This window comes from Eublepharis macularius, chromosome 1 (assembly GCF_028583425.1).
Source record: "Eublepharis macularius isolate TG4126 chromosome 1, MPM_Emac_v1.0, whole genome shotgun sequence".
Classification (NCBI taxonomy): domain Eukaryota; kingdom Metazoa; phylum Chordata; class Lepidosauria; order Squamata; family Eublepharidae; genus Eublepharis; species Eublepharis macularius.
In genome coordinates this window covers 203,648,172-203,674,950 of record NC_072790.1, presented here as the reverse complement: position 1 = coordinate 203,674,950, position 26,779 = coordinate 203,648,172, and the positions used below count along the sequence as shown (strand labels likewise).

At 42.4% G+C, this 26,779-nt stretch overlaps 1 protein-coding gene across 1 annotated transcript in view; it reads left to right on the top strand.

The window, feature by feature from the left end:
• Positions 1-26,779, top strand: part of ZC3H6 (zinc finger CCCH-type containing 6) — a 41,368-nt gene that overhangs the window by 4,927 nt on the left and 9,662 nt on the right. The window contains exons 2-8 of the mRNA XM_054986177.1: positions 18-201; positions 4,086-4,208; positions 15,333-15,582; positions 18,971-19,083; positions 19,955-20,071; positions 20,682-20,795; positions 21,261-21,368. Coding sequence (XP_054842152.1) covers positions 18-201; positions 4,086-4,208; positions 15,333-15,582; positions 18,971-19,083; positions 19,955-20,071; positions 20,682-20,795; positions 21,261-21,368 — 1,009 coding nt within the window. The remainder of the gene's footprint in view (positions 1-17; positions 202-4,085; positions 4,209-15,332; positions 15,583-18,970; positions 19,084-19,954; positions 20,072-20,681; positions 20,796-21,260; positions 21,369-26,779) is intronic.

Here is a 26,779-nt window from a genome sequence, read left to right as displayed (position 1 = left end):
TTATGTTTTTAAAACAGAGAAGATGGTGAACTTGAGGATGGTGAAATAGACGATGCTGGTTTTGAAGAAGATAAGGAAGAACAAGATGCAAAAGTTGAAGATAAACAGAAAAATGAAAAAACACACAGAAAATCTCGAAAGAAACGCAAAAAAGAAAAAGAAAAGAAAAAATCAAAAAGAAGAAGACGAGATAAACACAAGGTTTGAATTTTTAGTCAAAGTTCTTTGAAACTTATGTAAAGAATGGCACTAATTACTTTCCCCCTAACTCTGGAAAATTTCGGCAATACTGATACAGAGGAGAAAAATTAGACTATCTCAGATGACATGGCTTTGTATTGTTAGGGATACATCAATACAGTTACAATAATGTAAAACTTGTAAAATCTAAGTGCTGTGGTTAGTTGTTATTCAAATCACTTTAGTTTGCCTTAACTCTAATGCTTTGAATTGTTTCAAATGGTCTTAGTCTGAGCAATGTGAACATGGCAGATAGATTCTTTTTCTTAAGTTTAACATTTAAACTCTTGACTATATGAATATAGATGAGTTTTGTTTTGCTGAAGAACTGCTTTTTGGCAATGATCACGCAAATTTACTTCCACCTATGTTCTTAATGACCTTAACTTCCATACAGTTCACATTGAGACAAAAACAGAAGGTCAGACTCCTTCTTAAAGACAAGTAATACTTCAGTTTTTTAACTTTCAGTATGGGCAGTTCAGAGTTAGGGCTCACTCTTCTCTTCCCTGGGTTTTCTCCGTTTAACAGAACAGAATAGCTACTTTCAGTATAGAAGTAAAGCCAGGAAGAACTCTGGGATACTTGTGTATGACTTCACTTAATATGATCTTTCTGGGGTAGAATTTGCCAAAGGCTGCAAAGTGGCTAAAAGGATCAGCCTGCACAGTAATCACAGGCTGCTTTCAGCATTGTTGACCCTGCGTGTGAGCTGAGACGTGTACTCAAAATGCATTGTGATGTCTCGTGAGATGCTGTAGTTTGCTGCTGGGCACATGCAGTGTTACAGCTTAACATATTTGTGAATAAGATGTTGTACATTATTAAAAATAGAGCAGTGATAGTCCTATAAACTATCTGCAACAAAATAAAATAAAGTGAAAAACAGCAACAACCAATAATGATATAGTCTCAACCTAAAACAGCAAAACAAACAGCAGCAGCTTAAAGCAAAGGGCAAAGAAATGAAATAAGAAATAATAATTATAATGAGCTGTGGTGGGGAAAATCAACCACATTAATGAAAAACAACCTGAAACAACAAGAGGTTTAGCCAGGTACCAGGATATATCAGCATCACCAGGTGCAAGGAGATGAGAAGAGCATTTGAGTGCTGGGGTGGAGGTAGAGGCAGCTAGCAACAAGGCTGTGTTCTTCTTCTGCCTGCTGTACATCTGAGGGTGGAGGAACCAAGGAAGGGCTAAAGATGCAAAAGTATATAGTAGCAAGTGATCTTTCCGTCACCCTGGTCCCAAGCCAATTAAAGCTGTCTCTGTTAAAACCAGCACCTTGAATTGGTACTTGGAATGACGATCAGTGGAGAACTTCAAGCACTAATGTTATATGCTGTCTGAAGTCCATCCTAGTTAGTAGTCTTGATTACGCCTTCTAGATGAATCAAAGTTTCTAAACCTTTTTTGACAATATCACATGGAGAGGATTTCAGTAATATGACTTTAACAAGGGTGTAGATAACTGTGGGTGGGATGGGGGAGTTGTGTGTGATGTCTTGCTGAAGTCCTGATCCTCAAATCTCAAGAACAACATAGTGGGGATCTTCAGGTGGTGGGATTGGTAGAAATTGATGCAACCTTATATATGAGTACTGGCACCTCATACCTCAACTTGATCATGTTGAACATTGTTTTTTATGAGGGGAAAGTCAAAGGTGACTCCCATTGCAACTTAGCCCAACAGACCCAGTGTCATTCACAAAAGCCAGACACTGAGTTCAGCAGTTGGGAAATACCACAGAACAGAACCAAGCAATACCCTGCCTGCCACAAGCACAAGACATTCCCTTGCTTCAGTTTGCTTCTGTTGGGCTAAGTTGCAAGAGTGTCCTGTGCTTCAGTTTGGTTTGGGTGGATTGGATGTGATTCTCTAATGTGATGTTGGTTACCTTCAGGGCTCATTTGGAGCCGGAACGCACAGGAACGGCTTTCCGGTAGATCTGAAAAGAGGTCACGTGGGTTTTGGCCCTGCCCACGTGATTCCTTTTCCTCTGAGTGCAAGCTGAGTGGGTCTGGGCTCCAAAGGAACGCAAGCTGCTTGGATTCATTCTGCTCTACTCCTTTACTTTCATTTGTGATGGGGGCGGGGAGGCAGAGAGAAAATGAGTGAATGAGTGCAAGCCGAGTGGTGCTGAGCTCCAAAGGAACGCAAGCTGCTTGGAATTCATGCTGCTTTATTTTCATTTGTGACTTGTGAGAGAGAGTAAGTGTATGGGTGCAAGCAGGGCTGGCTGTCCAGAGGAGGGTAAGCTGCTTTGAGTTCATTCTGCTTTAAGGAAATACCTGGAGATTTTTGCGGAAAGGGGCCTGAGGGGTGGATGTTGCCTTCTTGCACAATTCCGATGATGTCAGGGGGTGTGGCATATGCTAATGAGTTATGCTAATGAGTTCCTGCCATTCTTTTTCTAGGAAATTACCCCTGGTTACCTTGCTTCATTTTAGTTCGGGGGGGGGTGGTGGTGGTGGTGGTGGTATTCCTGTGCTTCAGTTTGCTTCTGTTGGGCTAAGTTGCAACAGTGTCCCTTGCTTCAGTTTGGTTTGGGTGGAATAGATGTGATTCTCTGATGTGATGTTGGTCCCCTTCGTTTACTTGATTCTGAGGGGATTCCATTCCTGTGCTTCAGTTTGGTTCTATTGGGATTTCTCTGAGATGAGCTCAGCTTGCATTTGGGAGTGTGCCTTGGCCATGACATCCTTTCCCCAGTGTGTTTCTGCGATGGAAGTCAGCTTTGACTTTCCCCATAGGAAACAATGGAGTGGCTGGGGGCACCTTGTTCAGGGGCTCATAAAATTGGTCCCTGAGATCCAATCTTTCTGAAACTTGGGGGGACATTAGAGGACAGTCAGGAGTAAGTCCCCTGAACATTTGGTAGAATTTGCAGGAAAAATGCCACCCCCCCAGCCCCTCGGCTAGCTCCCAGATATTTTCCCCATAGGGAATAATGGAGAGTGGGTGGGGGCACCTTATTGGGGGCCAATCATGAAACTTAGGGGATCTTTAAAGGACAGCAAGGAGTAGGCACCCTCCAAATTTGGTGAAGTTTAGTTGAATAAGGACCTTGGATATCTCTCAGAGTGATTGTACTGTAGAAAACAATGTCCGAATGTTTTAGAAATACCCGAACTGAATTACAGAATCAATTCAGAATTTGGGGGATTTAGATTTTTTTCTCAGATTCAGTAAAAAAAAAATGGATTTACTGATTTTCCTTTTATGCACACCCCTAAAGCTGAGTATTATGGTCATATTGGTGACAGCCCAGCATAAATCTCCATATGACCTTACCGGCAATTTCATGTAGATGTTAAAAAGCATAGAGGACAAGATGGAACTTTGCAGGACCCCAGAATCCAAAGTGCCAGGCAGCAGCCCCCCCCTTTATTTTGGGTGACTTTTCACTTGTATTCTAGCCATCACCTTCAGCTCCACTTGAGCTGCATCAGTTATTCAAATACTTAGGAGTGTGAGAGCCAATGTGGTTTGGTGACTAGAATATTGAATTAGGATTTGGGAGACCTGTCTGGATCAGTCACTCTCATCCTACTGTATCTCACAGGATTGTTTTGTGGATAAAATGGAGGCAAACCATGTGGTCTGCCCTGAGGAAGAACACAGGCTAAAATGTGACAGATAAATAGGAGCAATGGCATATATACAGTATAATTAAGGTACACTATGCCTTTATTATTGGTTAATATTGTGGTAGATTGGACAATGAACCTGTGGTTGAAACCCTTACTTTCCTTCTAACCCAAATGTGGTATTTTAAAAATACATACAGTTCCTTGTGTGCATATGTTTATACAGGTGAAATGGGTTTTGTTTTTCAGCATAATTCGCCATCTAGTGATGATAGCTCTGATTATAGCATCGAGTCTGATTCTGAACGTTCAGAAAGACCCCATAAAAAAGGAGCTGGTTTCTACAGAGATTATGATTCTTCATTTCTTCAGGTACAGTTTTTAAGATGGATCTAATTTCTTGCATACTCACAGCTCTTCAATTAGTCTTCATGCTTAGTCTTGCTTAGACCACAACTTCCATCCTTTCATAAAAGAAGCATGCTTTCGCATTGGAATTGTATTGTACTTTAGTCATTTAATGCATTTATTTCATTGAAAATAATACTTGCTTCAGATATTATAACTTACTGCCATTTTTGACATGTTAATGCCAGGCAAGTCAGTAAAAGTTAAGTCAGGGTGTTTATTTTCACTCTTTTCTTGCTTGGTATGAAAGCTTTCCATTCTTGTTTTGTTGCAAAGGAAATTTATCTCAGGTTTTATGGGTGCTTTGGGTCTGTTGCCTATGCCATATTTGTTCACAACAGAGAGAAGTGCAAATTCAAGCATCATATGCTCCCATCTTGACTGCAGTTAAGATCTTTGTTATTTCATTGCATGAGTTTTTACTGTTTGGTGTCACAGTACTGAAAAGAATCTTCACAAGAACATTGGGGTTGGTATGGTTCTTCTGCATGTCTCTCCTCCCTCTGCATATTTACAGTTGTGAAGTTAGTTTATTTTCTTCTGCTCATGCAAACAGAATAATCAGGCTTTTGAAGCAAAGCTGCTTTTATCATCAGTGGCATCACCATTGGCGTCACAGCACACACACACACACACACACACACACACACACCACTTTTTGTGTTTGTGCTTATAGCAATGTATGGGATTAATTAAGCCCTTATATTGCTATAAGCATGCACACAATGACAACTGTCTAATAAGTAGTAGATAAACTCTCATGTATGACAGTAGCCACAATGGGTATTTTCTGATTGGTAGTTATAATTGCCATTTACTCCCCACGCAAAATGGTAAGTGATAGAAAGCTGCAGAATGCGAGAAGGGAGGGGGAAGATAAGAGGGCATGGATGATGATGATAAGGAAAGACCAATCATCAGAAAGTGGGTTGGAGGTGGGTGCGAGTGAATGAGACAAAACTGAAATAAACATGCACAACTAAAAAGGTTACTCAAATTTGGCTTCCTAAAAAAGGTTGGAGTAAAAGTGGTCTCAAAAGAAGCGGAAAAAAATGCCCCCCCCCCCCATGCGGGCTGTGAAAACTGAAGTCACAAAAATGCATGTAGAAATCAGGGGCAGCACTGAAGCAGTACGAGGCCAGAACCAACTAAAAAACCCTGTGCAGAAAAGCCCCTTTGATTAGTATGTCAGGAAATAAAAGGACCCTTTCCAAGAAGCCCTTTACTGAATCTAGGCTCACCTCCTAATAATTGCATAAAGTGAGACTTTGTAGAGCTCTTGCATGGCATCATGATTTTCTGATGAACATTTAGTTTCCCATGACCAATTGCTTTGTGAGAAGAGCAGTGCTTAGGATTGGATGTTCCAATTACAGCAGTGGTGCATAGTCAGAAGTCATTTTATTAATGCTTGTCTTGTAAGGTCAGTAGTAACTTCAGATCAGTTGCAGTTCATTTAATGGTAGGCTGTTTTTTGTTTCATTTTTTATTTCAATAACAGTAGGTTTGACAACCACTGCATCCCTGTGTTTGTTTAATATCGGAGTAAAAACTGACTTCACTTTTAATTACTTATAGAAATAATCAAAGGTTTAAATGGCTTACAACCAAATTCAAGTAACATTTTTGAAATATCCTAAGGAGGAATTCAGAATATCAGGAGGCAAATCTTCAGGACTAAACTGAGATCTCTTCTAATAGTGTCTTACTAATCTAAATTTATTCACATCTCTGGAAGTCATCAGACTGAATATTCACCATATGGAAATAGGGTGGAACTGTGCATAAGTATTGCTTCATTCTGACTGCTAGAGAATACGATGCTGTCATCTGTGTATGCCACAGATGATCTTCACACTACAGAAAATAGGTAGGAAAACTTTAACATGAGTGTAGCCACTTGCAGTTAAGAAATAACGTTGAATGTGTCTGTGTTTATATTCTGACATATCTTTATAGGGTTTCCTGCTAGCCCTGAGGACATTTGACCTTTCAGGAATGTATTCCCTCATGCCGTATTTACTTTGCTGATCATTGTAATAATTATATTGCTGTTTTGCATAATTTATGTATGTTGCACAGTTCAGCTTTACTTGCAGCATAATTCATGTTACCATGCTATCTTACCAATATCCCTTATATTTTGAATGGGGTTTTTTTTGAAGTATATTTAATCCTACGCAAACAGAATTATGTTGTTTGTTGCAGCGTGAGCCCTAAACTATAAGGAAATCTTTTCTCTTATATGCTTTTTATCTGCCTCCCCATGCAAATACTGAAAGGATAGCAGTACAAGGTGCATTAAAGAGGAGGATTTTTGTATACCAAGGGGACATCCCACGCATGCATATAAATATTATTTTCTTCCTGAATCCTCAGTGAAGTGAAAACATCCAAGAATTGGGAAACCAATTGAATATCTCAGTTTGCTTGGGTTGGTTAGCATTAAATACAAAGGCTGTCTTTCTAGCCCTCCTTGGACTTTGGGAGAGGATTGTTTTGTTGAGTAGGCAGAGGAACTTCTTACCTCCAGTTGCTTCTGAGGGTCCACTTGGGTCTTACCAATAGTTGAAATTGGTTGTACTTTAGAAGCAATCAGTCAGCCGTGTTTCCTCCTTGCTCCTCTACCTACTCACTCCAAACTCTGGAAGCATCTGAACCAAGAGGAGGGAGAGCCATGACTGGACCAAGCATAACTGATCTGTGATCCTATCACTTCTGAAGTGAAGTCAGGAAGCAGCAGCTCCTCAGGATCTGAGAACACCAGGTTCAAATCCCCACTCTGCCATGGAAGCTTGCTGGGTGACCATGGGCCAGTCGCGCGTTCTCTCTCAGCCTAACCTACCTCGTAGGTTATTGTGAGGATAAAATGGATGAGAAAGGAATTATGTAAACCACCTGGGGTCCCCAGTGGAGAGGGGGATATAGATGAAGTAAAAATAAATAAATAGTTCACACTATCTAAAAAAATATGAATAATAGAATTAAAACATCTTGCAAGATTACTATTATTTATATACATATTTTCAGAATGTTAAAAATAACCAAAATTGTGAACCCAGTTAGTGCAACAGTCTGGTTATATCAGAGGTGATTTAAATATGAGGTCAGTTTTTGAAAATAATATAAATACAAGTGGGGGACTCACAAGCACTTGTGGGTGGAATCTCATTTTCCTCTATATCACCTCCCACTCTATTTCATCTTTCCCTTCTCTGGCAGCCCCCATAGCCTGTCCTCTTCCTGCTTCCTTCTCTCCTTCCCACCCACCAGCCAACTTATCCTTTGTCCGCTCCTGTCTTCATCTTTCCCTCCTTCCCTTCCCCATGGCTGTCATTTCCCAGGAGGAGTCTGGCCTAGTTGTGCAGTGGCCACACTGCCAGGTCCAGTTGTATGGCAGTAGCTGCCACCAGGCCAAGTCCAGTTGCATAGCTGCTAGGCTGGGCCCAGTTACGTGGTCACTGTTGAGCCTGGACCTTTTAAAGGACTGTTTTGGCCTCCCAAGTTACAGAAACAAAAGCTTGGAAGGCTCAGCAATATTGCTGTGATTCCTTAGTAACCTCCAAAATGGCCCCTGACAGCTCAGTGGGCATTCTTTTATTAAAGCTACAGCATTGTTCCTATTATTTTGGGGGGCTTTAAACCCCTATTGTATTTCTTTTTTAAGATTTCAGGTTTTTCTACAAACCTGGGACTTTCTTTGGGTTTGCAGAGAAATCTCCCCTATCTGTTCCTAGCTCCATTTTGCCAGTTATTAACCATATACTCTATAGTGTGATTCAGAATTAGATATATGATGATAACTTTGGATCAAGGCAGCTCTTTGCAGGTAAGTCATTGGACTAAGCTTAGCAGTGCTGTCCTTGAAATAAGTTTGGTACTCTTACATTCTTTTAAGTTAGTCAAAATTGTAGGCATTGTGTATATAGATGTGAATAGAAAGAAAATAGATAAAGATACTTTGATAGTATGTTTTTCTGTAATATACTCGCAGTGAAATTAGAATCGTTGTCAAGGTGTACTTGTTAAACTAACAATGTGAGGGCTCCTTTGGTGCAAAACCAGTAACAAGGGAAAAGACCATCCTCCAAATGGAAAAAAATTATTGAGAATTTCAATAGTACATTAATACATATTTTTGTATATTTTTAAAATGTCTTGTTATGTAAAGTGCAAAGTGCTGAAATGTGCAATGTAATAATCAGTGAACAGGAATACCTATAAATACAATAATGTAACCTCATATGAGAAGACTATGTAACAATTCTTCCTGTCATCACATACAATCAGTGTTGCAATATTACAATAAAATATGTAGTCCACAAGTCCAATTGGTGAAAAAGGTGTCCTCAAAGTTAATCTTGCACCTAAGAATTCTTCAGTGTCTTCTTATTAGTAATATATATTCCTTCTCTTTACCGGTACAATCACCATTTGTCAACCAGATTTTCCCACTGGAATGATATTCCTACTCCAGAATGTAAAAATCCTGTTGCAGGGCAGAGCCTGGCAGGGCTTGCTCGCATATCAACTTTCCCGTTTCGTGTTTATAACTTTTTCAAAGGCTCATCGTTCCATAATTGCTGTAATAAATTAGCCATAATAAATATGTTCATCTACGGTCTTCCTGTGCAGTCCCACATGGGACTGCGCACGCGCAGGCCTGCCGATACCGGAGATTTCTATAGCTCTAAACCACTAGGGGGCGCTCCAGCCTCCAAGCGCGCAAGCGCGGCCGCTTTCCCGCCGAAACGGCTCCTAGGAGGCGGAGCGCCCCTCACATACCCTCAGTTTCTCTTTCGCCGCCGATCGTTGAGGTTCTTGCTCTTCCTTCGTCGCGATGGCTGAGACGGCCTTGTTCAAGCGTTGTGAGACCTGTAACCGCAAAATGACAAGGTCGGATGGCCATTCTATTTGTCTCTACTGCCTTGGAGAAACGCACAATGTTCAGGCGTGTAAACATTGCCGCGCATTTACCTCCAAGGCTCGGGCCGAGCGGGCGGATCGTTTGCATGCCTCCCTTTGGCAGCGTGCAATGTCGGTAGAAGACCCTCCACCGAAGTCCTCTTCTGCGCCAGCTGCACCTTCCCGTCCTCTTTCTGAGACTTCGGGTGCCAGGCCGCGTTCCAATCCGTCCCCGAGTCGTTCGGCCCCAGTTCGGAGCTCGTCGGATCCGACAGCTTCGGTTCCGAGAACCGTTCGGAGTCGACCTCCTTCAACTTCGTCGACGGCCCGTTCTCCACCTAGCCGTGAGGTCCGTGGTGACAGGACTCTCTCGGGTCCGAGGGCGACCCCACCGGCACCCCGGGAGATATCGGATCCGAAGGCTTCGGATCCGACTTCGAAGTCAACTGCTCGAACCGATTCTGAAAAGAAAAAGAAGAAGCGTAAACACTCCAGCAAACATGATAAGGCAGTGTTGGAGACCCTACTTACCTCTTCACCCTCGGTTCCGACCGGTCCTACTCCAGCTCCGTCGGAGGGCCGCGACGAGTCCACTGGCCGCCCTCCATCCAAGACTCCTCCGCCGGAGGCGATCCAAGAGGTGGATGTGGTTCCGATCGACAAGCCCCCTACGCCATCAGGTCGGCCTCGATCGGCGTCATATGAGTCGGGCTCGGTTCGTTCCACGAGGAGTCGACAGCCCCGCTCCTACGACCGGAGTTCCCACTGTTCTTATCGGAGCCGGTCTAGAGGTAGTCAGGGTCGGGACGACCCAGGTACCCGCTACTATAGTAGAAAAGGCTCATACTTCTCGGAACGACGTTATTGGGGGGTCTCTCTGTCACCGTCTCCCAGGGCTGGTTCCTATGATGTTCGTGATCGAACACCCCGTCCGTCGGAGGTGGTGTCTCCTCGGAGCCGAGCTCGGTACAGCGGATCTCCATTGTCAGACTCTCCTGAGAGAGAAATTGGGCCCTCGGAGGAGGCTTCCCCTACTGATGATTTCCGGGCCTACAATGAGCTTCTTCAGAGAATGGCCAAGGCTCTGGATTTGGAGGTCACTTCGACTGAGTCCAAATTTACCGACAAGATTCTACAGCATATTTATTCGGGGTCTACTCCCTCAATTGCTTTTCCCCTTATTGAAGGGTTTGCTGACATATGGAAGAAACTTCAGTCGAAACCGGCGTCGGCTACGGCTACAAACAGAAAAGTGGAGAGCCTTTATAAAACCAAGGATGATGTGCATTCCTTCCTTGCAGTGCATCCGCCACCATCATCACTTGTAACGGAGGAAATGCAGGCTCGTTCTCGCCAGGGTTCCTCTTCAGCTCCAGCTGACAAGGACAGCAGAAAGATTGACAGCATGGGTAGGAAGCTGTATGCCTCTTCCACGTTTGGCATTAAGGTTGCTAATTATGCAGCCATGATGGCGGCTTATCAATTGTTTTTGTGGAAGAAGGTGGCTTCCTTCCTTCCTAAGATTCCTGAGGAGCAGCGTACTCTCCTTAGGGTCATACAAGAGGAGGCCGTCCGTCTGTCCAGGCATCAGATCAATGCTGGCAGGAGTATGGCGGACACGGCTGCCAGATCCCTTCTCTCGTCTGTGGTCTTGCGCAGATATGCTTGGCTTCGTACAACTGCCCTCCCTGCTGAGACGAGGAACAAGGTGGAGGATTTGCCGTTCGAAGGCACCACGCTGTTTTTGGAAAAGACTGATGAATATCTGTCAAAGAAGAGAACCGACCGCCTGACGGCTCGTTCGTATGGTGTGTTACATCAGGCTCCGCAGCAATCCTCTCGTCCGTATTATCGTTCTTTCCAGCGTGGCAGACAACATCGCTATCAACCCTATCAGGGGTATGCGTACCAACCACATCGACCCTACCAGAGCCCGCAGTCTGCCTTTCCTAGACGGAGGCAGGGCCAACGTCCTAAGCCTGGCTCTCAGCAACATCAAGCTAAAGATCAGAGCCAATCGCAAAAACAATTCTGACAATCACAGGGACCTGATCCCTTTTTTGGGGACAGGCTTAGCGCTTTCTGCAGTTCCTGGAGTTTGATTTGTTCTGATGTTTGGGTTCTTTCCATAATTCAGTTTGGTTATAAAGTTGAATTTGTTGATTTACCCTACTTGTGTCTCCCTGTTTTTTCTTCGGATGTTCCGCGGTCAGAAATCTTGGGAGAACTCTCAGCTCTTTTACAGAAAGGAGCGATAGAGGAGCTTCCTGTTGAGTCGGCTGGGTTGGGCTTCTACTCCAACCTGTTCCTGGTAGAAAAGAAGGACGGGGGGCTTAGGCCTATCCTGGACCTTAGGGGACTGAACAAATTTATTCAAATCCGGAAATTTAAGATGGTCACATTGCAGATGGTTTTGACCTTGCTGCCCCCATTTTCTTGGTTTGCAGTCCTGGATTTAAAGGACGCTTATTTTCATATTTCTATTTTCCCTGACCATAGAAAATTTTTACGTTTTACCTATGACCATCGTGTTTTCCAATACAGGGTCTTGCCCTTTGGTTTAGCCACTGCCCCCAGAGTATTCACTAAATGTATGGCAGTGGAAGTGGCCCACCTGCGCCTTCTGGGCTGTTGCATTTTTCCGTACCTGGATGACTGGCTTCTAGTGGGCCAGTCGGAGGCTGATGTATCCAATCAGGTGTCTCTCACTCTGGACTTATGTCTCCGTTTGGGTCTTTTTGTTAATCAAAAAAAGTCTAAACTGAATCCTGTGCGCTCCATTCAGTTCATAGGGGTGATTTTGGATGGCGTGCGTAATGCAGGTTTCTTGCCTGCAGAGCGCGCCTCGAAGATTAAGAGGCTCGTGTCTACCCTTAAGAGGTGTCGTTTTCAGTCTGCTAAGTTTATTCAGACTCTATTAGGTTGCATGGCTTCTACGACTGCAGTGGTCCCTTTAGCCAGACTGTTTATGCGACCTCTCCAACTATGGTTCAATTCAGTTTTTTCCCCGGGCAATGATTCCCAGAATAGAAGATTATCAGTCCCTAGGCGGGTGGTGTCTTCTTTGGACTGGTGGTTGGAGGATTCTAACCTGTTTGAAGGAGTGGAGTTCGGGCATCGCCAAACCCATTTATCTGTCATGACAGATGCCTCTTTATTTGGTTGGGGAGCTCACTGTGAGGGAGCTTATGCTCATGGGTTATGGTCTGAATCAGAACGTGTGGAGCACATTAATGTTCTTGAATTGAGGGCAATTTTTTATGCTCTGATCTCCTTTTCAGGTGCGGTCCAGAACAAGTCCGTCCAGGTCCTGACAGACAACACGACGGCGATGTTCTATGTCAACAAGCAAGGGGGCACGGCGTCTGTGGCACTATGCACCGAAGCGATGAGGCTTTGGCAGTGGGCTATAGACCACGCTGTATGGTTACATGCTGTTCACATCCCAGGGGTAGAGAACTCTATGGCGGATCGCTTGAGCAGGATCCAAGGGGACAACCACGAGTGGTCCCTTCAGGACAAGTACCTTGCTCCGATTTTTTCCAGGTGGGGGACTCCGGATCTGGATCTGTTTGCGACAGTGGAGAATCGCAAGGCCCCAGATTTTTGCTCCAGAGGAGGCGTAGGCCTAGGATCACGTGGGGACGCATTTCAACTAGGTTGGTCGGGTCCCCTGTGTTATGCCTTTCCCCCATTCCCGCTTCTGGCCAGGGTCCTCAGCAAGGTCCAAAGGGACAGGGCGACAGTCATCCTGGTGGCTCCGTTTTGGCCGAGGCAACCCTGGTTTCACTCCCTCCTGAGTCTGCAGAATCAGTCGATCAGTCTCCCGGTGGTTCCAGACCTTCTGTCCTGCGAGGGGGCCTTTCACCACAACATCGGGAAACTCAAACTGACGGCGTGGCTGATCAGACCGGGAATGCCTTTTCTTCAGCAGTAACGCACGTCTTACTTAACGCTAGACGTCTGTCTACGAGACAGTCCTATGCTTTGAAGTGGGACAAATTTTCGGCCTGGTGTCAACAGCGGGCCTTGGACCCTTTTTTGGCTCCCCTCTCTGAGATTTTGGAATTTTTGTGGGAGGTTAAGCAGAAAGGCCTGTCTAATAGTTCAGTTAAGGTTTATTTGGCAGCTATTTCTGCCTTTCATCCTCCTGTTGACAAGAAGTCTGTGTTTTCCCACTATTCTGCACGTTTGTTTTTACGGGGATTGAATAATCTGTTTCCCCCTATTCGGGCTCTGATTCCACAGTGGTCATTGCCCTTAGTTTTGGCTCGTCTGATGTCTAAACCGTTCGAGCCGTTGGCCTCTGGCCCGTTACGTTTTTTATCCATGAAGGTAGCCTTTTTAGTTGCGGCCACCTCGGCTAGAAGAGTGGGAGAGTTGGCGGCTTTATCTTGTGAACCGCCTTATTTGAAGCTACACCCTGAGAAGGTTGTCCTTCGTACCAAAGTTGAGTTCTTACCTAAGGTGGTGTCTCGTTTTCATCTGTCCCAGGAACTGATACTGCCAGTTTTCTTTCCAGTTCAGACCTCAGAGGCAGAGAAGGCTCTTCATTCCCTGGACGTCCGCAGGGCCATTCTGTTTTATTTAGATAGGGTTAAGTCTTTTAGGCTTGATTCTAACTTATTTGTTTGTTTTGCGGGACAGAATAAAGGGAAACGGGCTACGTCCCAGACCATCTCGAGGTGGGTGGTCCAGACTATTTTGACTTGTTATTCTACTGCTAACTTACCTTGCCCTTTGGAAGTGCGTGCCCATTCCACCAGGTCCCAGGCGTCGTCTCCGGCTCTGCTCAGAGGTGTTCCTCTTCACAACATCTGTAGAGCGGCAACGTGGGCCTCGGCAGATACCTTTGTGAAACATTATGCGCTGGACATCCTGGATAGAAAGGAGACAGCGGTGGGCACAGCAGTTCTCCAGTCCATCTTTGTGTGATGCTTTGGCGTCACCTCCACCCAGGTATTAAGCTTTGTAATCTTCCCATGTGGGACTGCACAGGAAGACCGTAGATGAAAAACAGGTTTTTACTTACCATAACTGTTGTTCATCTAGGTCTTCCGTGCAGGCACACATGCCCTCCCTCCTTCCCCGCTAACTCTCTTGGTACTTACCTTGCAGGGGGCTGTGAAAGAGGAACTGAGGGTATGTGAGGGGCGCTCCGCCTCCTAGGAGCCGTTTCGGCGGGAAAGCGGCCGTGCTTGCACACTTGGAGGCTGGAGCGCCCCCTAGTGGTTTAGAGCTATAGAAATCTCCGGTATCGGCAGGCCTGCGCGTGCGCAGTCCCATGTGTGCCTGCACGGAAGACCTAGATGAACAACAGTTATGGTAAGTAAAAACCTGTTTTTACCAACTGTCAAAGTGTTGTTCATATGAAGTTACATTATTATATTTATAGGTATTCCTGTTCGTTGATTATTACATTGCACATTTCAGCACTTTGCACTTTACATAAGAAATATTGTTAAAATATACAAAAATATTTATTAATGTACTATTGAAGAATCCTAATAATTTTTTTCCCTTTGGAGGAGGGTATTTTCCCTTAATTGTTAAAGGTGTACTTTGTTGCCTGGAAATGAATAATCAAATATTGGAAAGTTAAATAGAAGTCAGACTATGCTGGTTAGCTGACAAAAGTTTCCAGAACACTTCATTCTTTACACTTGTCTTAGCATTAAGGCAGAATGAAATCTTGATTTAAAAGATTTCTTTTTCTGTTGCCATTTTCATGTGGTTGGCAGTCTGATTTTGGAGGGGAAAATGAGATGATGATCCACTTCTGGCTCTGATTTGGTGTCACCACACCTGTGGATGTTAAATTACTAGAGGCACCTTTATACTTTATTTACAGCTCTAAAACCACATTAGTGACCACATAGTTTTTCTGGTGCATTTTTATATGGATATGTTTGTATTTCAGAGATTTCCATCCACATTACTGAAAGAACAAATCTGGTACAGAATAGAAAAAGTTCAGAGGAATGACATTGAATCCATTGTATTTTCTTTTGCTTTTTATGTAGAAGGACCTGTGTGTAACCTTGATACTTCAGATTAGGCTATCACAACAAATCTGGTAAAAACTTCTGCTAGAGCGTCTGGGAAGTTCCTGCTGGTCATAGTAAATGGTATCAAGCCTTAAATCCTAATGTTTTCTTAATTGTCACTGTCTCTTTGATCTAGCATGGGCATATTTCAGGAAAATACACATCTTCACAGAAGACACAGCATAATAAAAAGTCAAAAAGCAAGGACTATGAGGATTATAGCAATTACAGCGATGATAATTTTGGCTACAATGAAGATGAAAAAGAGGATTTTGCTGATCAGTTAAAACAATATAGACAAGCTAAAGAAACACCAAATGCTGATTTAGAACCTCCAGTTTCAAAAGAACCAGTGAAAAAGCAAGGGATGAAAGGGATTCACAAAGGTAAAGTAGCTTACGTTTGTTACTTTTGAAGTAAAGTAGCAGTCTAGTTTATGCTACTTCCATTTAGGATAATATTGCAGAATTAATAGTGAAATGGTGCTACAGATCCATAAACCATCTGATGGTTTGGAGTGGGACATTTTAATGTTTGAGGTTGCACATTCACTTGCTGTTAGTGTCTGGGCACAAGCCGTATTATGGTAGTCCCAAGGTACTGCATTTTCTGCTTCCTGTAATTTTAATGATCTTGGCCCATCCATTCTTACAAAACGTGTCCTGCCTTTATTATTTGCTGGTTTTCTATTCCATTTCAGAGTGCTTTCCTATTGTCCCAAAAATAGGTACACTCAACTGTATTGAGTGCTCTTGGAAAATGTCAGGCACTGGAATATAGGAATTGTGTTGTTAAGAGCCAGTTTGGTGTAGTGGTTAAGAGCGTGGGACTCTAATCTGGAGAGCCAGGTTTGATTCCCCACTCCTCCACTTGAAGCCAGCTGGGTGACCTTGGGCTAGTCACTGTTCTCTGGAGCTCTCTCAGCCCCACCCACCTCACATGGTGTTTTGTTGTGGGGATAATAATGACATACTTTGTAAACCGCTCTGAGTGGGCATTACGTTGTCCTGAAGGGCGGTATATAAATTGAATTTTGTTGTTGTTGTTATTAGAGGGAAACAAGTATACAGCAACCCTTGGACACTTGTTCAAGAGACTTCCCCACTTGCTTTTCCATTGTAAAATTGTTTTGATAAAACAAAAAAAGTAGTATGGTCTTAGCCCTGAGCTTGTTTGTGGAGAGGGCAGGTTAGAAATTTAATAAATTAATTCTATAGAGTCCCACTGATAAAGCATCTAAATTTTATTGTGTGGTAGGACAGTTAAGTAAAAAAACTAGTTTTGTTGTCTCAGAAGAATATTAATTTTGTTGGTTTTTATGCAAACTTGTCTACTGTGAGCAGTATCCAGGGTTAATTGTCTAGTACAGCAAATTAACAACTGTGGTAAAAACATAGTTATGGAAAGGGGTACCTGAGTCATTTTTCCCCATTGAAGTCAAAGGAAGCATATTCCTTGAGCATGGTCCTACTAAATAGTTGGGACCCAAGTGTTTTGCACACCAATGTAAAGTGGCTCACTCCATGGACACCACCACATTTTCTTTTTTGTTTTTGGCTGTATGACCCTTTTAAAAGAGAAGGAGGAAGAAATATATGGTAATAAACTTAAAAGTTGTTACCATGCAGATTAAAGGTAGGTCCTGGATATGAAAATGTTGAAGACTACTGAGTTTAAAAGTTCAGTGTTGTACCTCCAATCTCATCCGCTGAACTTTGGTTTAAAGTTCCCTGGGCTAAATCAGATTTTCAGGTCTCAAATCAAACTTTTGCCTGTACTAACTCAAACACACAAGAACAAATCTCTAGCAAACCTTTGTGCTAATTTTAAACAAGAAGCAGAGGTTGAATGCTCATCCTATTTTTTAACTGTTAACATTGCCTTTTCCTGCTTCATTTTCTCCACCCCACCCATTTGTGTGGGGCCCTTGTCTTCACCTTTCCCCCTTCTCCCCCCCCCCCCGCAGCCTCTCCCTGTGGCCCAGAAGTATGGTGCTGGCTGAACCAGGCCCAGTTGCATGGTGGAGAACTTGCAAGGAAATTTGAAGGTTACTTCACTTTTCCCTTTATTCCCCCACACTATTTCCTTTGTCCCTCTTCTTGGCAGCCTCCATATGCTCATCTTTCCATACATCCTTCTCTCCTTCAAACACCCTAAACAACTTAACTTTTAACTGCCTCCTATCTTCATCTATATTTATTAATTTACTTCATTTATATACTGCTGTCTCCACAAAAGCAGATTACATCATTCTCCTTGCTTCCATATTGTCCCCATAACAACCCTGAGAAATTAGGGTCAGAGTCTGTGATTGGATCACAGTCACCCAGTGACCTTCCACAGCAGAGTAGTGATTAAAACCTGGGTCTCTGAGGTTTCTAACCACTACTCTACACTGGCTTTGGTTGTGGGGGAGAGCTGTTGAACAGTAGCAAACAGCCAGGCCTGGGTGAGTCATGCAAGTAATGTGGTATCAAGTCACGTTGTGGTTGTTTCTGGGCCTGGCTCCAATGAATCCTCCCTCAAAGGTCAAAACAGCTCCAGAAAGAGACTTGCCCCCTCCCCCTATCTTTTCCTTGCAGAAACCAAGCCTGAAATACTGGCTGAACTATTATGGTTGCCTAGCAACAGCGACTGAGGGGATCTGGTTGAAGCTACAGGCACTCCTTTTATCCTTATAGTTTTTTAAAAATCTGAATGTATTTTTGTTTAGATTTCAGATTTTTCTGCAAGCTTGAGGCAGTTTTCAGGTGTGTAGGAAGATCTTCTTGTCTGTTAATGGCTCCAGTTCCCAAATTTATGGATTCTCAGATCAGGGACACTTGGCTATTAGTATATAAGATTATATAAATCTAAGAATTCATCATTACCAGAGCAAAAAAATAAACATGACAAGTGGAGGATCCACAAGGACTTGGGGGGGGCATTTCCCAGAAGAGCCCTGTGAAGAGTCTTGCCCCCTCTCTTTTCCTGACAGAAACCAAGGATTTAACTGGCAGCAGGGCTCATTTCGAGGAGGAACGCACAGGAACGCAGTTCCGGCAGTTCCCCAAAGAGGTCACGTCAGGTGGCCCCACCTACCTGACTCTCGGCCATTTTGGGACCGTTTCGTCCTGGATTGGGGCCGAAATGGCCCGGATCAGGCCTCTGATGGGTGGTGGATCACTCTCCTGTTCAGCAGTGGCCCAATCCTGACCATTTTGGACCCCTTTTCGGCCATTTTCAACCCCTTTTTACTGTTTTGGGCCCAATTTCAGCCCTAAATGGCCAGGATTGGGTCCAAAGCAGCCAGGATAGGTGATGTCAGGGGGTGTGGCATATGCAAATCAGTTGTGCTAATGACACATTTCTGGTGATGTCAAGGGGCGTGGCATATGCTAATGATTTATGCTAATATGTTATGCTAATGAGTTCCTCCAGCTCTTTTTCTACGAAATGACCCCTGACTGGCAGTACTCTGTGATTGTGCAACAGCCACAGAGGGTATTTATTTCTTAAAGCTTTTGCTACTTTGGTGGGTTTTAACTTCCCAGTTTATTTTTTTCTTTAATATATTTCAGGTTTTTTGTTCAAATCTTTAGATTTTTTTCAGGTTTATGTAAAGATCTGTATCATCTGTTGATAGCTGCAGTCTCTCGATTAAAGTATCCACAGGTTTGGCCACAGTGAGCATTAGCTGTATTGATATTTATGTCAGTCACATATGCATCTTGTCTGTCTTCACGTTCTCTTTTGGAATATTATGCCCTAAATGGGTTGACATTTTTTCTGCAGGTGCTACACAAACTGGCAATAGCTACGGTGTGGGCCGAGGCCGTGGCATTCAAAAGAAACTGAAACGTAAAGACCGTGGAAGGGGAAGAGGTGCAAATAAAGGACCTGAAGAGGTAAATGAAAGGGAAGTGGCTTGTGTTAGATTAAAACTTTAGAATTTTGGGTACTGTGGAATCTGGTACTATGCCTACCTTTGATGTGGTTATAGTGTAATTGTAGAATTTTATTAGTGCTTTTATAAATGATGACAGTTACTCTGTATTAAATTGCTTACGTATTACAGCATAAGGATACAGGCATTAGTGAGCTTTTGATGTGCTTAAATTGTGGGAAGGGCAATGTTAATTTTGTAACATGAAATAATAACAAGATGATAATAACAAGATCACTGGTCATCAGGTAGATGCTTTTACAAAAATAGCAAGATTATATAGCTAACATTGATGAAGTCAGTCACTCAATAGCAGTAAGAGGGCTGGTGGTTGAGTTGGCACAGCCCACCGCTGAACAGAATAGCCAATGTCTTTACAGCCCTTATTGTGTTTGCATTTCAGGCTATCCTGCAGAGGGGGATAACTATCATTTCTGTTGCAAAGATGGGTAACTAAAGCTAAGAGTGACTTTGTAAGGCCTCACAGCAAGCCTGTGAGGTTTAAGCCTATGAGGTTAAGTTTAAGCTTGGTCCAAATTATCTACTGGACCATTCTAACTAGTTTTGTGCTTTGAAATGTCAGAAAATCAACATTGGGAGCTATGCCTGACTTCATGATGTATGAGTGTACTACTTTACTCCTTGTTAAAGACACAGGAAGTTCCGGTACAAACATGTCAAACACTGGTAAAGTTTATCATAACTAGAATATTGATGGCTAATGAAGAAGCGCAGCAAATTATAGTATATTTTTTCAATCTAAATGCTGTAATTTAAATTTGGAGAGATACTTAAGAGGGAAAAAGTATTAAAATGAATATTTAATTTTACAGGAAATAAAGCAAGTGAAGAAGTGGCCAACTATGAGTCAGGCATTCATAAACCAGCATACTGTGGAACACAAAGGAAAACAAATTTGTAAATATTTCTTAGAGGCACGATGCATTAAGGTGGGTATATAACTATACTCTGTTTTTGGAGTATGTAAATTTCAATTCAGTTTGTTTAGTACAAAGACAGCATTCATTGGAAGGATGTTACCTTTTGAGGGATGTTACCTTTTATGTATTAAGCAATTTGCTCTAGTATCTTTTTTATTGATCTCAAGAAAACTAAGTCAAAATGACCTGTTATTTTGTTTGTGCATAACATTTTAAAATTTTCTGTTTTTTATACTTACCTTTGGAACTTCCCGAAGATTCTCAGTATACAAATAGAAGTCATGAACTACTCTTTGGAAAAACAAATGTGTTCTGGTGATAGCTTTGTAATTAACATAAACATTCCTGCAACACAGTGTTGCATCATTGTGAAAAGAGGAGCTTCAACAATTCTGATAAAACCAAAACTCTGGCAACACGTTCCAAACAACAGCACATAGTATCTAGATTGTCATAAAACAGTGCTATGCACTTCTATGATATGCTTTATTTTATTGTTGTAAAATTAATATAGAAATTCATTTCAACCTTTTACCTCCACTAGTGAAAAAATATTTGAAAAACAAAGGAATATAAAAATTAAATACTTGTAACTGATACTTTCTTTCTCTGTACACAGGGAGACCAGTGTAAATTTGATCATGATGCAGAGATAGAGAAGAAAAAGGAAATCTGCAAATTTTACATACAGGGTTATTGTTCCAAAGGAGAGAACTGTATTTATATGCATAATATCCTTTGACAAAAATATTCAGATAATATATTTGAAGTGATTTAAAAACTGTACTAGAATATAGATGTTCTATAGAAGTATTGGCTTTGAAAGCAATGTAGATGGATACTTGCAAAGCACTCAGGAGCTTTAGAGCCATGCTTGTTAGGAAGTATTATATTTAATGTTAATTGTTAGTGATAGTATATTGTTAAAACATTATAAAGGCTGTGTTTTCTCTTGCCAGTGCTTGTTGCTATAGAATGAAAATAGCATAAGGAGAGACTTTTTTTGATATAATCTGATTTCAGAATACTAGAAACAGTTGACCCCTGAAATGGAACAGTCCAGCCCACACTGAAAGGAATCCTACATACTTCAAGGGGGCTTCTTACATGCCCAATTTCACCATTCTCTGCCTGATAAAATGCTATGCAATTTAGTAGAAATGTTTGCCTTGTTAAAATTCTTAATATTGGTTCACATGAATTTCCTTGCAAGTTCTATCATACAGGAGCAAAGTGCTACCATGGTGATAAATGCAAGTTTTCTCATGATCCACTAACTAAAGAATCAAAAGAACTACTTGATAAAGTGAGTATTACTTGTTATCAGAATATGCAGCCTCATACAGTAGATTATTAAGACATTTTTTAATTTTTTTGAACTTTATTGGATAAAACACGATACATAACAGTTATAACTTCCAAAATACGTTTAACAGCTTAACTTAAAAATTAACTATTATTTATGTAACAAATGATAAAAGAGTACTGTGTAATGATGTGTTACATATTTAAGATTGCTATAGTTTTAATGAAGGTTGAATATTGATGTTTGTTGTATAGTCAATAAAAGGAAACCATTTTGCCAAAAAATTGTTGTATTGGGATATTAAGACATTTAATATGATCATTAAGAAAAGATTATTTCAAAGTTATTTTGAAAATAAGAGAAATGAATGGTTTTAACTTGATCTTCCAGGAATCTTAAGCATATTTAATGAGGCTTTGGATACACCTAAGCTGTGTAAAAATAGGCCTTCATTTTATATTTAATACAAAGATAGGATGCATCTAACCCACTCTTTCACTGTGCCCTTGCAAGGCAGGGCCCATTGGAAAAGAGTACACTAGCCCTTCTAGAATCCCAGCTGAAGTAGCTAGAATGAGTGCTGCCTCATGTAGAAGCAGCTTGGGTCCACCCTTTCATTTGTCCCCTATATTGTATGTTATCTGAACCATTCATACTTTGAAACTGACAGATGAGAAATCTTTTGTGCCATGAAACCTATTCTGTCCTTCCATGTTGGAAATAAGGTTTATCAGCATTACAGATGAGATTGTTCATAAGCAAGAAAGGAAACTAAACAAAGGTATTTCAGTTACATTGTAAACCTGGTTTTCTCCCAGTTTTAATGATAGGTGCATAATATTGATTTATATTCTGACTCAACCAACCTTCTTGTCCTTCCTCTATGCTTGACATTAGACTGTCCACTGATCAGTTTTTTTTTAAAAAAATGGCCCCACATATGCATGTTATCCATTCATTATATATTTTTTAAAAAAATGTTAAAAAGTAAAAACTTCTAAAATAATAAATGTGACAAAAGTTCAAGCATTTTCAGGGATTGAGGGAGCTTTCTTGGGGACTGTTTGGATGCTGGCCAATTTGTGCTGAGCTACAAACTTGTAAAACTTTTTTTGATAGGTCAAGGCCAGAGAGGAAATGTGTGGTTTGATATGAAGGGTGCTTCCATATTGGTCCCACTAATAGAAATATGTTCCATCTGTCATTGTCTTTCCACTTCCTTTCATTCTGTTACCTTTCCCCATTAATTTCCTGTTCTGTGTAGTTTGTTTTCCCTGGATTTTTTAAAAAATAGTTGGGTCCTGCCATGAATAGCTGTTCAAGGCTGCCTACAAAAACTAGTATTCGCTAGCACTATAGCAATTAAAAAGCAAGCACCACCAACTACCAAATAAAGCTACATACAGTTCATACCTCAATGGAAACAATGACACCAGAGATATCCTGCTATCAAAAGCCTTTTGGGGCAAGCAGAATCTAACAAGTGAGACAGTTTTAACCCATTATGCAGTTGGAAGAATGGTATCTTCATAACCACATTAATTTTTTAAAATCAAGGAAGTGGGGTTTAAAGAGTTTAAAGTTCAATGCCACACCACCGAAAGTGGGCAGAATAATCCCTGCCAGAGCGTCTGTCTTCCTGACCCAACACCACATCCGTCTTATCCGGCTTTATTTATTTATGTCTTGTCCAGCTTTGTTTGTTTGTTTGTTTGTTTGATGTCATTTGTAGTCCACCTTACTCACTGAGACTCTAGGCAGATTACACAGTATGAGATTAGTACAATCATTATCAAGTACATTTCCATACAGTATCAAGGACATTTCCATAAACAATGCCATTGGGTAAATAGATACAAGTTTAAAAAGACACAGCATTAGAATAAATAGTGAAACAACATAATCAATTCTAGTACTAACATTAGACAACGTAAATCACAGGTAGTACATAGGAGTACATATTTAAAGCAACATAATATGTAAGGTAACATAGCGGTGAAGTCTGTGGTCCCTAACTCATTAGCGAAGCATCTGAGACCCCATCCCTACAATACAGCCATTCGAGTAAAAAGCCTTTTTGAATAATTTGGTTTTGCATCATTTCCGGAAAGCCAGGAGAGTGGGGCTCTCCTGACCTCCTCAGGCAGGCCATTCCACAGGGTAGGGGCCACCACAGAGAAAGCCCGTGTACAGGCTGCTGTTGATTTCTCCCATGTGCAACTTGGCACCTGCAGGAGACCCTGTTCAGATGAGCGAAGCTGCCGTGGAGGAACATAGGGAGGGAGACGGTCCTGTAGGTATGCCAGACCAAGGCCGTGAAGAGCTTTGTATGTAATAACCTATACCTTGAATTGAGCACGGTAACTGATAGGTAGCCAATGGAGTGACTGTAAGATGGGAGTCATGCTCCTGCTCCTACTCACTCCTGATTACTATCGAGCTGCAGGATTTAGCACCAATTGGAGTCTCCTAGTTAACTTAGATGAGAGACCTATGTATAGTGCACTACAATAGTCGAGCTTTCATGTTACCATAGCATGAATCCAGGTGGCCGGATCAGCCATGTTGAGATAAGAAGTCATCTTCCAGGCTAGAGGGAGGTTGTAGAAAGCATTTTTTGCAGCTGCCTTAACTTGTTTTTCTAATAGCAGCGCTGGATCCAGTATAACCCCTAGGCTCTTAACCAAGTCTGCAAGGATCAGATGAACTCCATCAAAAGTGGGGAGTACAATATCTTTCAAGATCTCTGCCTTCCCAACAAGCATCACTTCAGTCTTGTCTGGGTTCAATTTCAATTTGTTGTTTTTCAGCCATTTCACCATGGCTGTCAGGAAGCAATCTAAGATTTCTACTGCATTCTGTGGGGACCTGGATAGCAAGATGTAGAGTTGGGTGTCATCTGCATACTGATGACATCCAACTCCATAGCTGTGAATGAGTTCTCCTAAAGGCTTTATGTAGAGTTTGAATAACATGGAGGATAAGATTGCGCCCTGTGGAACCCCGCAAGATAGTTCCCATTCTGGAGATAGCCGATCTCCAACAGCAACCCTTTGAGTCTGTTCCATGAGAAAAGATATAAACCAGTCCAGGGCACATCCTTTGATGCCCATGTCTGTTTCTAAACGCCTCAACAGGATGGCATGGTCTCGTGTGTCAAAGGCTGCAGACAGATCCAGGAGAAGCAATAAAGAGGCATGGCCTTTGGATTCGGTTTCGTTTTCTCAGCCATGCCGGACGCTCCTCTCGGCTGGTCCGGGAGGAAACGACCGGGCACCCTGACCGGGCGGCTGATCCGCAAGGATTAGCCCCCAGGACTCCCAGTGAGGGAGCCAGGGTCCGGGACGCGGCGGGAAGAACTCCCCGAAATCAATGCGGGGGGGGAATTGCCCGTTTGTCCCTATGGAGGCCGGCAGATGTGCGCGGCGCCTCGAGTGCCGCCGGGCAACGAGAAACGGCAAGTAAAAGAAACAGGCGGAAGCCTGTAAACAAGCGAATCCCTTCTGTTTTACAAGCGTTTGTGAAGGAGAGGTTGATCTGAAGAAGACTCGCTCTTCCCCTTCGTTGAGTTCCAGAATTTTGTTGGCGCCCCCCCCCCCCCCAAAATGGCAGCAAGGAAGCAAAGTCCCGCTCTCGGTAAGTCAATCTCGGCTACTTTGAAGGGGGAGTCGCTCGAAGAGTTGGTGCGCAGGGCGGTGGTGGAAGCCATAAAACCCTTTGTTGACAAGCTGAACGAAACTGATCAAAGGGTGGGCTTAATTGAAAGCGAGGTGAAAACCATTAAGGCAGCAGCGGGGGGGGGGCAGAAAAGTCTGCTCTGGAAAGTGCGTCACTTGTGAAGGCTACAAAAAAGGAGCTGAAGTTGGTGGAGAACCAGCTGATCGGGCTACAGGTGGAACGAACGCAGACAATTTTGCGTCTCCAAAACGTGAAAGAGGAGGAAAATGAGGATCTGTGGGATTTGGTCTCGGAACTACTGGCGACACCCGCGAGGACGACTAAAGAAGAGGTTAAAAGCGCCATTTTGGAGGTCCGTCGGGCTTCTTCAAAATATGCAACAAAGCGACAGTTGCCTCGTGAGATCATTATTGACTTTTCATCTAAAAAGATTCGGGACACCATCCTATATAACTCATACAATGCGGATTTGGACTTTATGGGTTTGAAAGTCAAGATCTTGAAGGACGTTCCATTTCTAGTCCGGAAACGGCGTTTTAAATATAAAAAGTTTGCAGCTCTTCTGAGGGACCATGGAATAAAGTACAAATGGTTATTCCCGGAAGGAATATGGTTCAGATATAAAGATCAGGCCTATAAGATATTATCAGAAGATCAACTAAAGGATTTTGAGAATAAAAACCCAGAACTCTGCTGCACCGAGAACGAAGAAAAGGAGGAGCCGGAGGGGGGGGAGGAGGAGGAGGAGAGCACCGCAACAGCGGTTGCACAGAGAGAATTGCGTCCGGGACCTAGAAGGGGGAGGAAAGTTTAATCAGAATTTGAAATGTTTATTCTCTGTATGATTAACCACTCCATCATTATTCTATGGAGCTATTTTTGTATTATGACAGTATGAAGGGAAACATTGAAGTGTAGTGTTTAGTGTTTGTAGTTCATCCCCCCCCCCTTCTCTTTTTCCACCCCCATTTGTCCCTTCCCTCTCCCCTTTCCTTGTGATAGTCTGGTGTAGTGTTTTGTAGTTATGAAAATAAAAAAAATTTATTAAAAAAAAAAAAAAGAGGCATGGCCTTTGTCTGTATTCAGACAGAGATCATCCACTAATGCTACTAGTGCTGTCTCTGTCCCATGGCCTGGTCTGAATCATGATTGGAAAGGGTCCAGAGCGCTAGAGTTCTCCAAGAAGGTCTGGAGTTTGTTAGCTACTGCTCTCTCAATCACTTTGCCCAGAAAGGGCAGATTAGAGACTGAGCGATAATTGGCCACAACATTTTTGTCTAGGGATAGTTTTTTAAGTAGCAGACAGATAACTGCCTGTTTGAGTGGCCTCGGGAAGGAGCCCTGAGTTAGCGATTGATTTACAATAGACTTCAGTAGTTCATTTATGTGGTCTTTACTTGATATTAACAGCCAGGATGATCAAGGATTGAGTGCACAAGTTGTGGCTTTCATAGACATCAAGAACTTGTTAAGATCTGTCATTGTATTGGTTCAAGGCAGTCCAAATGTAAGCTAGATGGTGTATTAAGCATTTCTGCCATCTCGTTTGCATTGCAGCTAGCATCTAAATCAGAGCGTATTCATGCTATTTTATCAGTGAAAAACTTAGCCAAGGCCTTACAGCTAATTGTCTTTTCTTGGGACTGTAAAGAATCAGATTTAGGGGTTAGGAGGTGTCTGGATATCTTAAACAAACTTCATACAGTCTTCTGAATGAACAAATGAAATTCAAT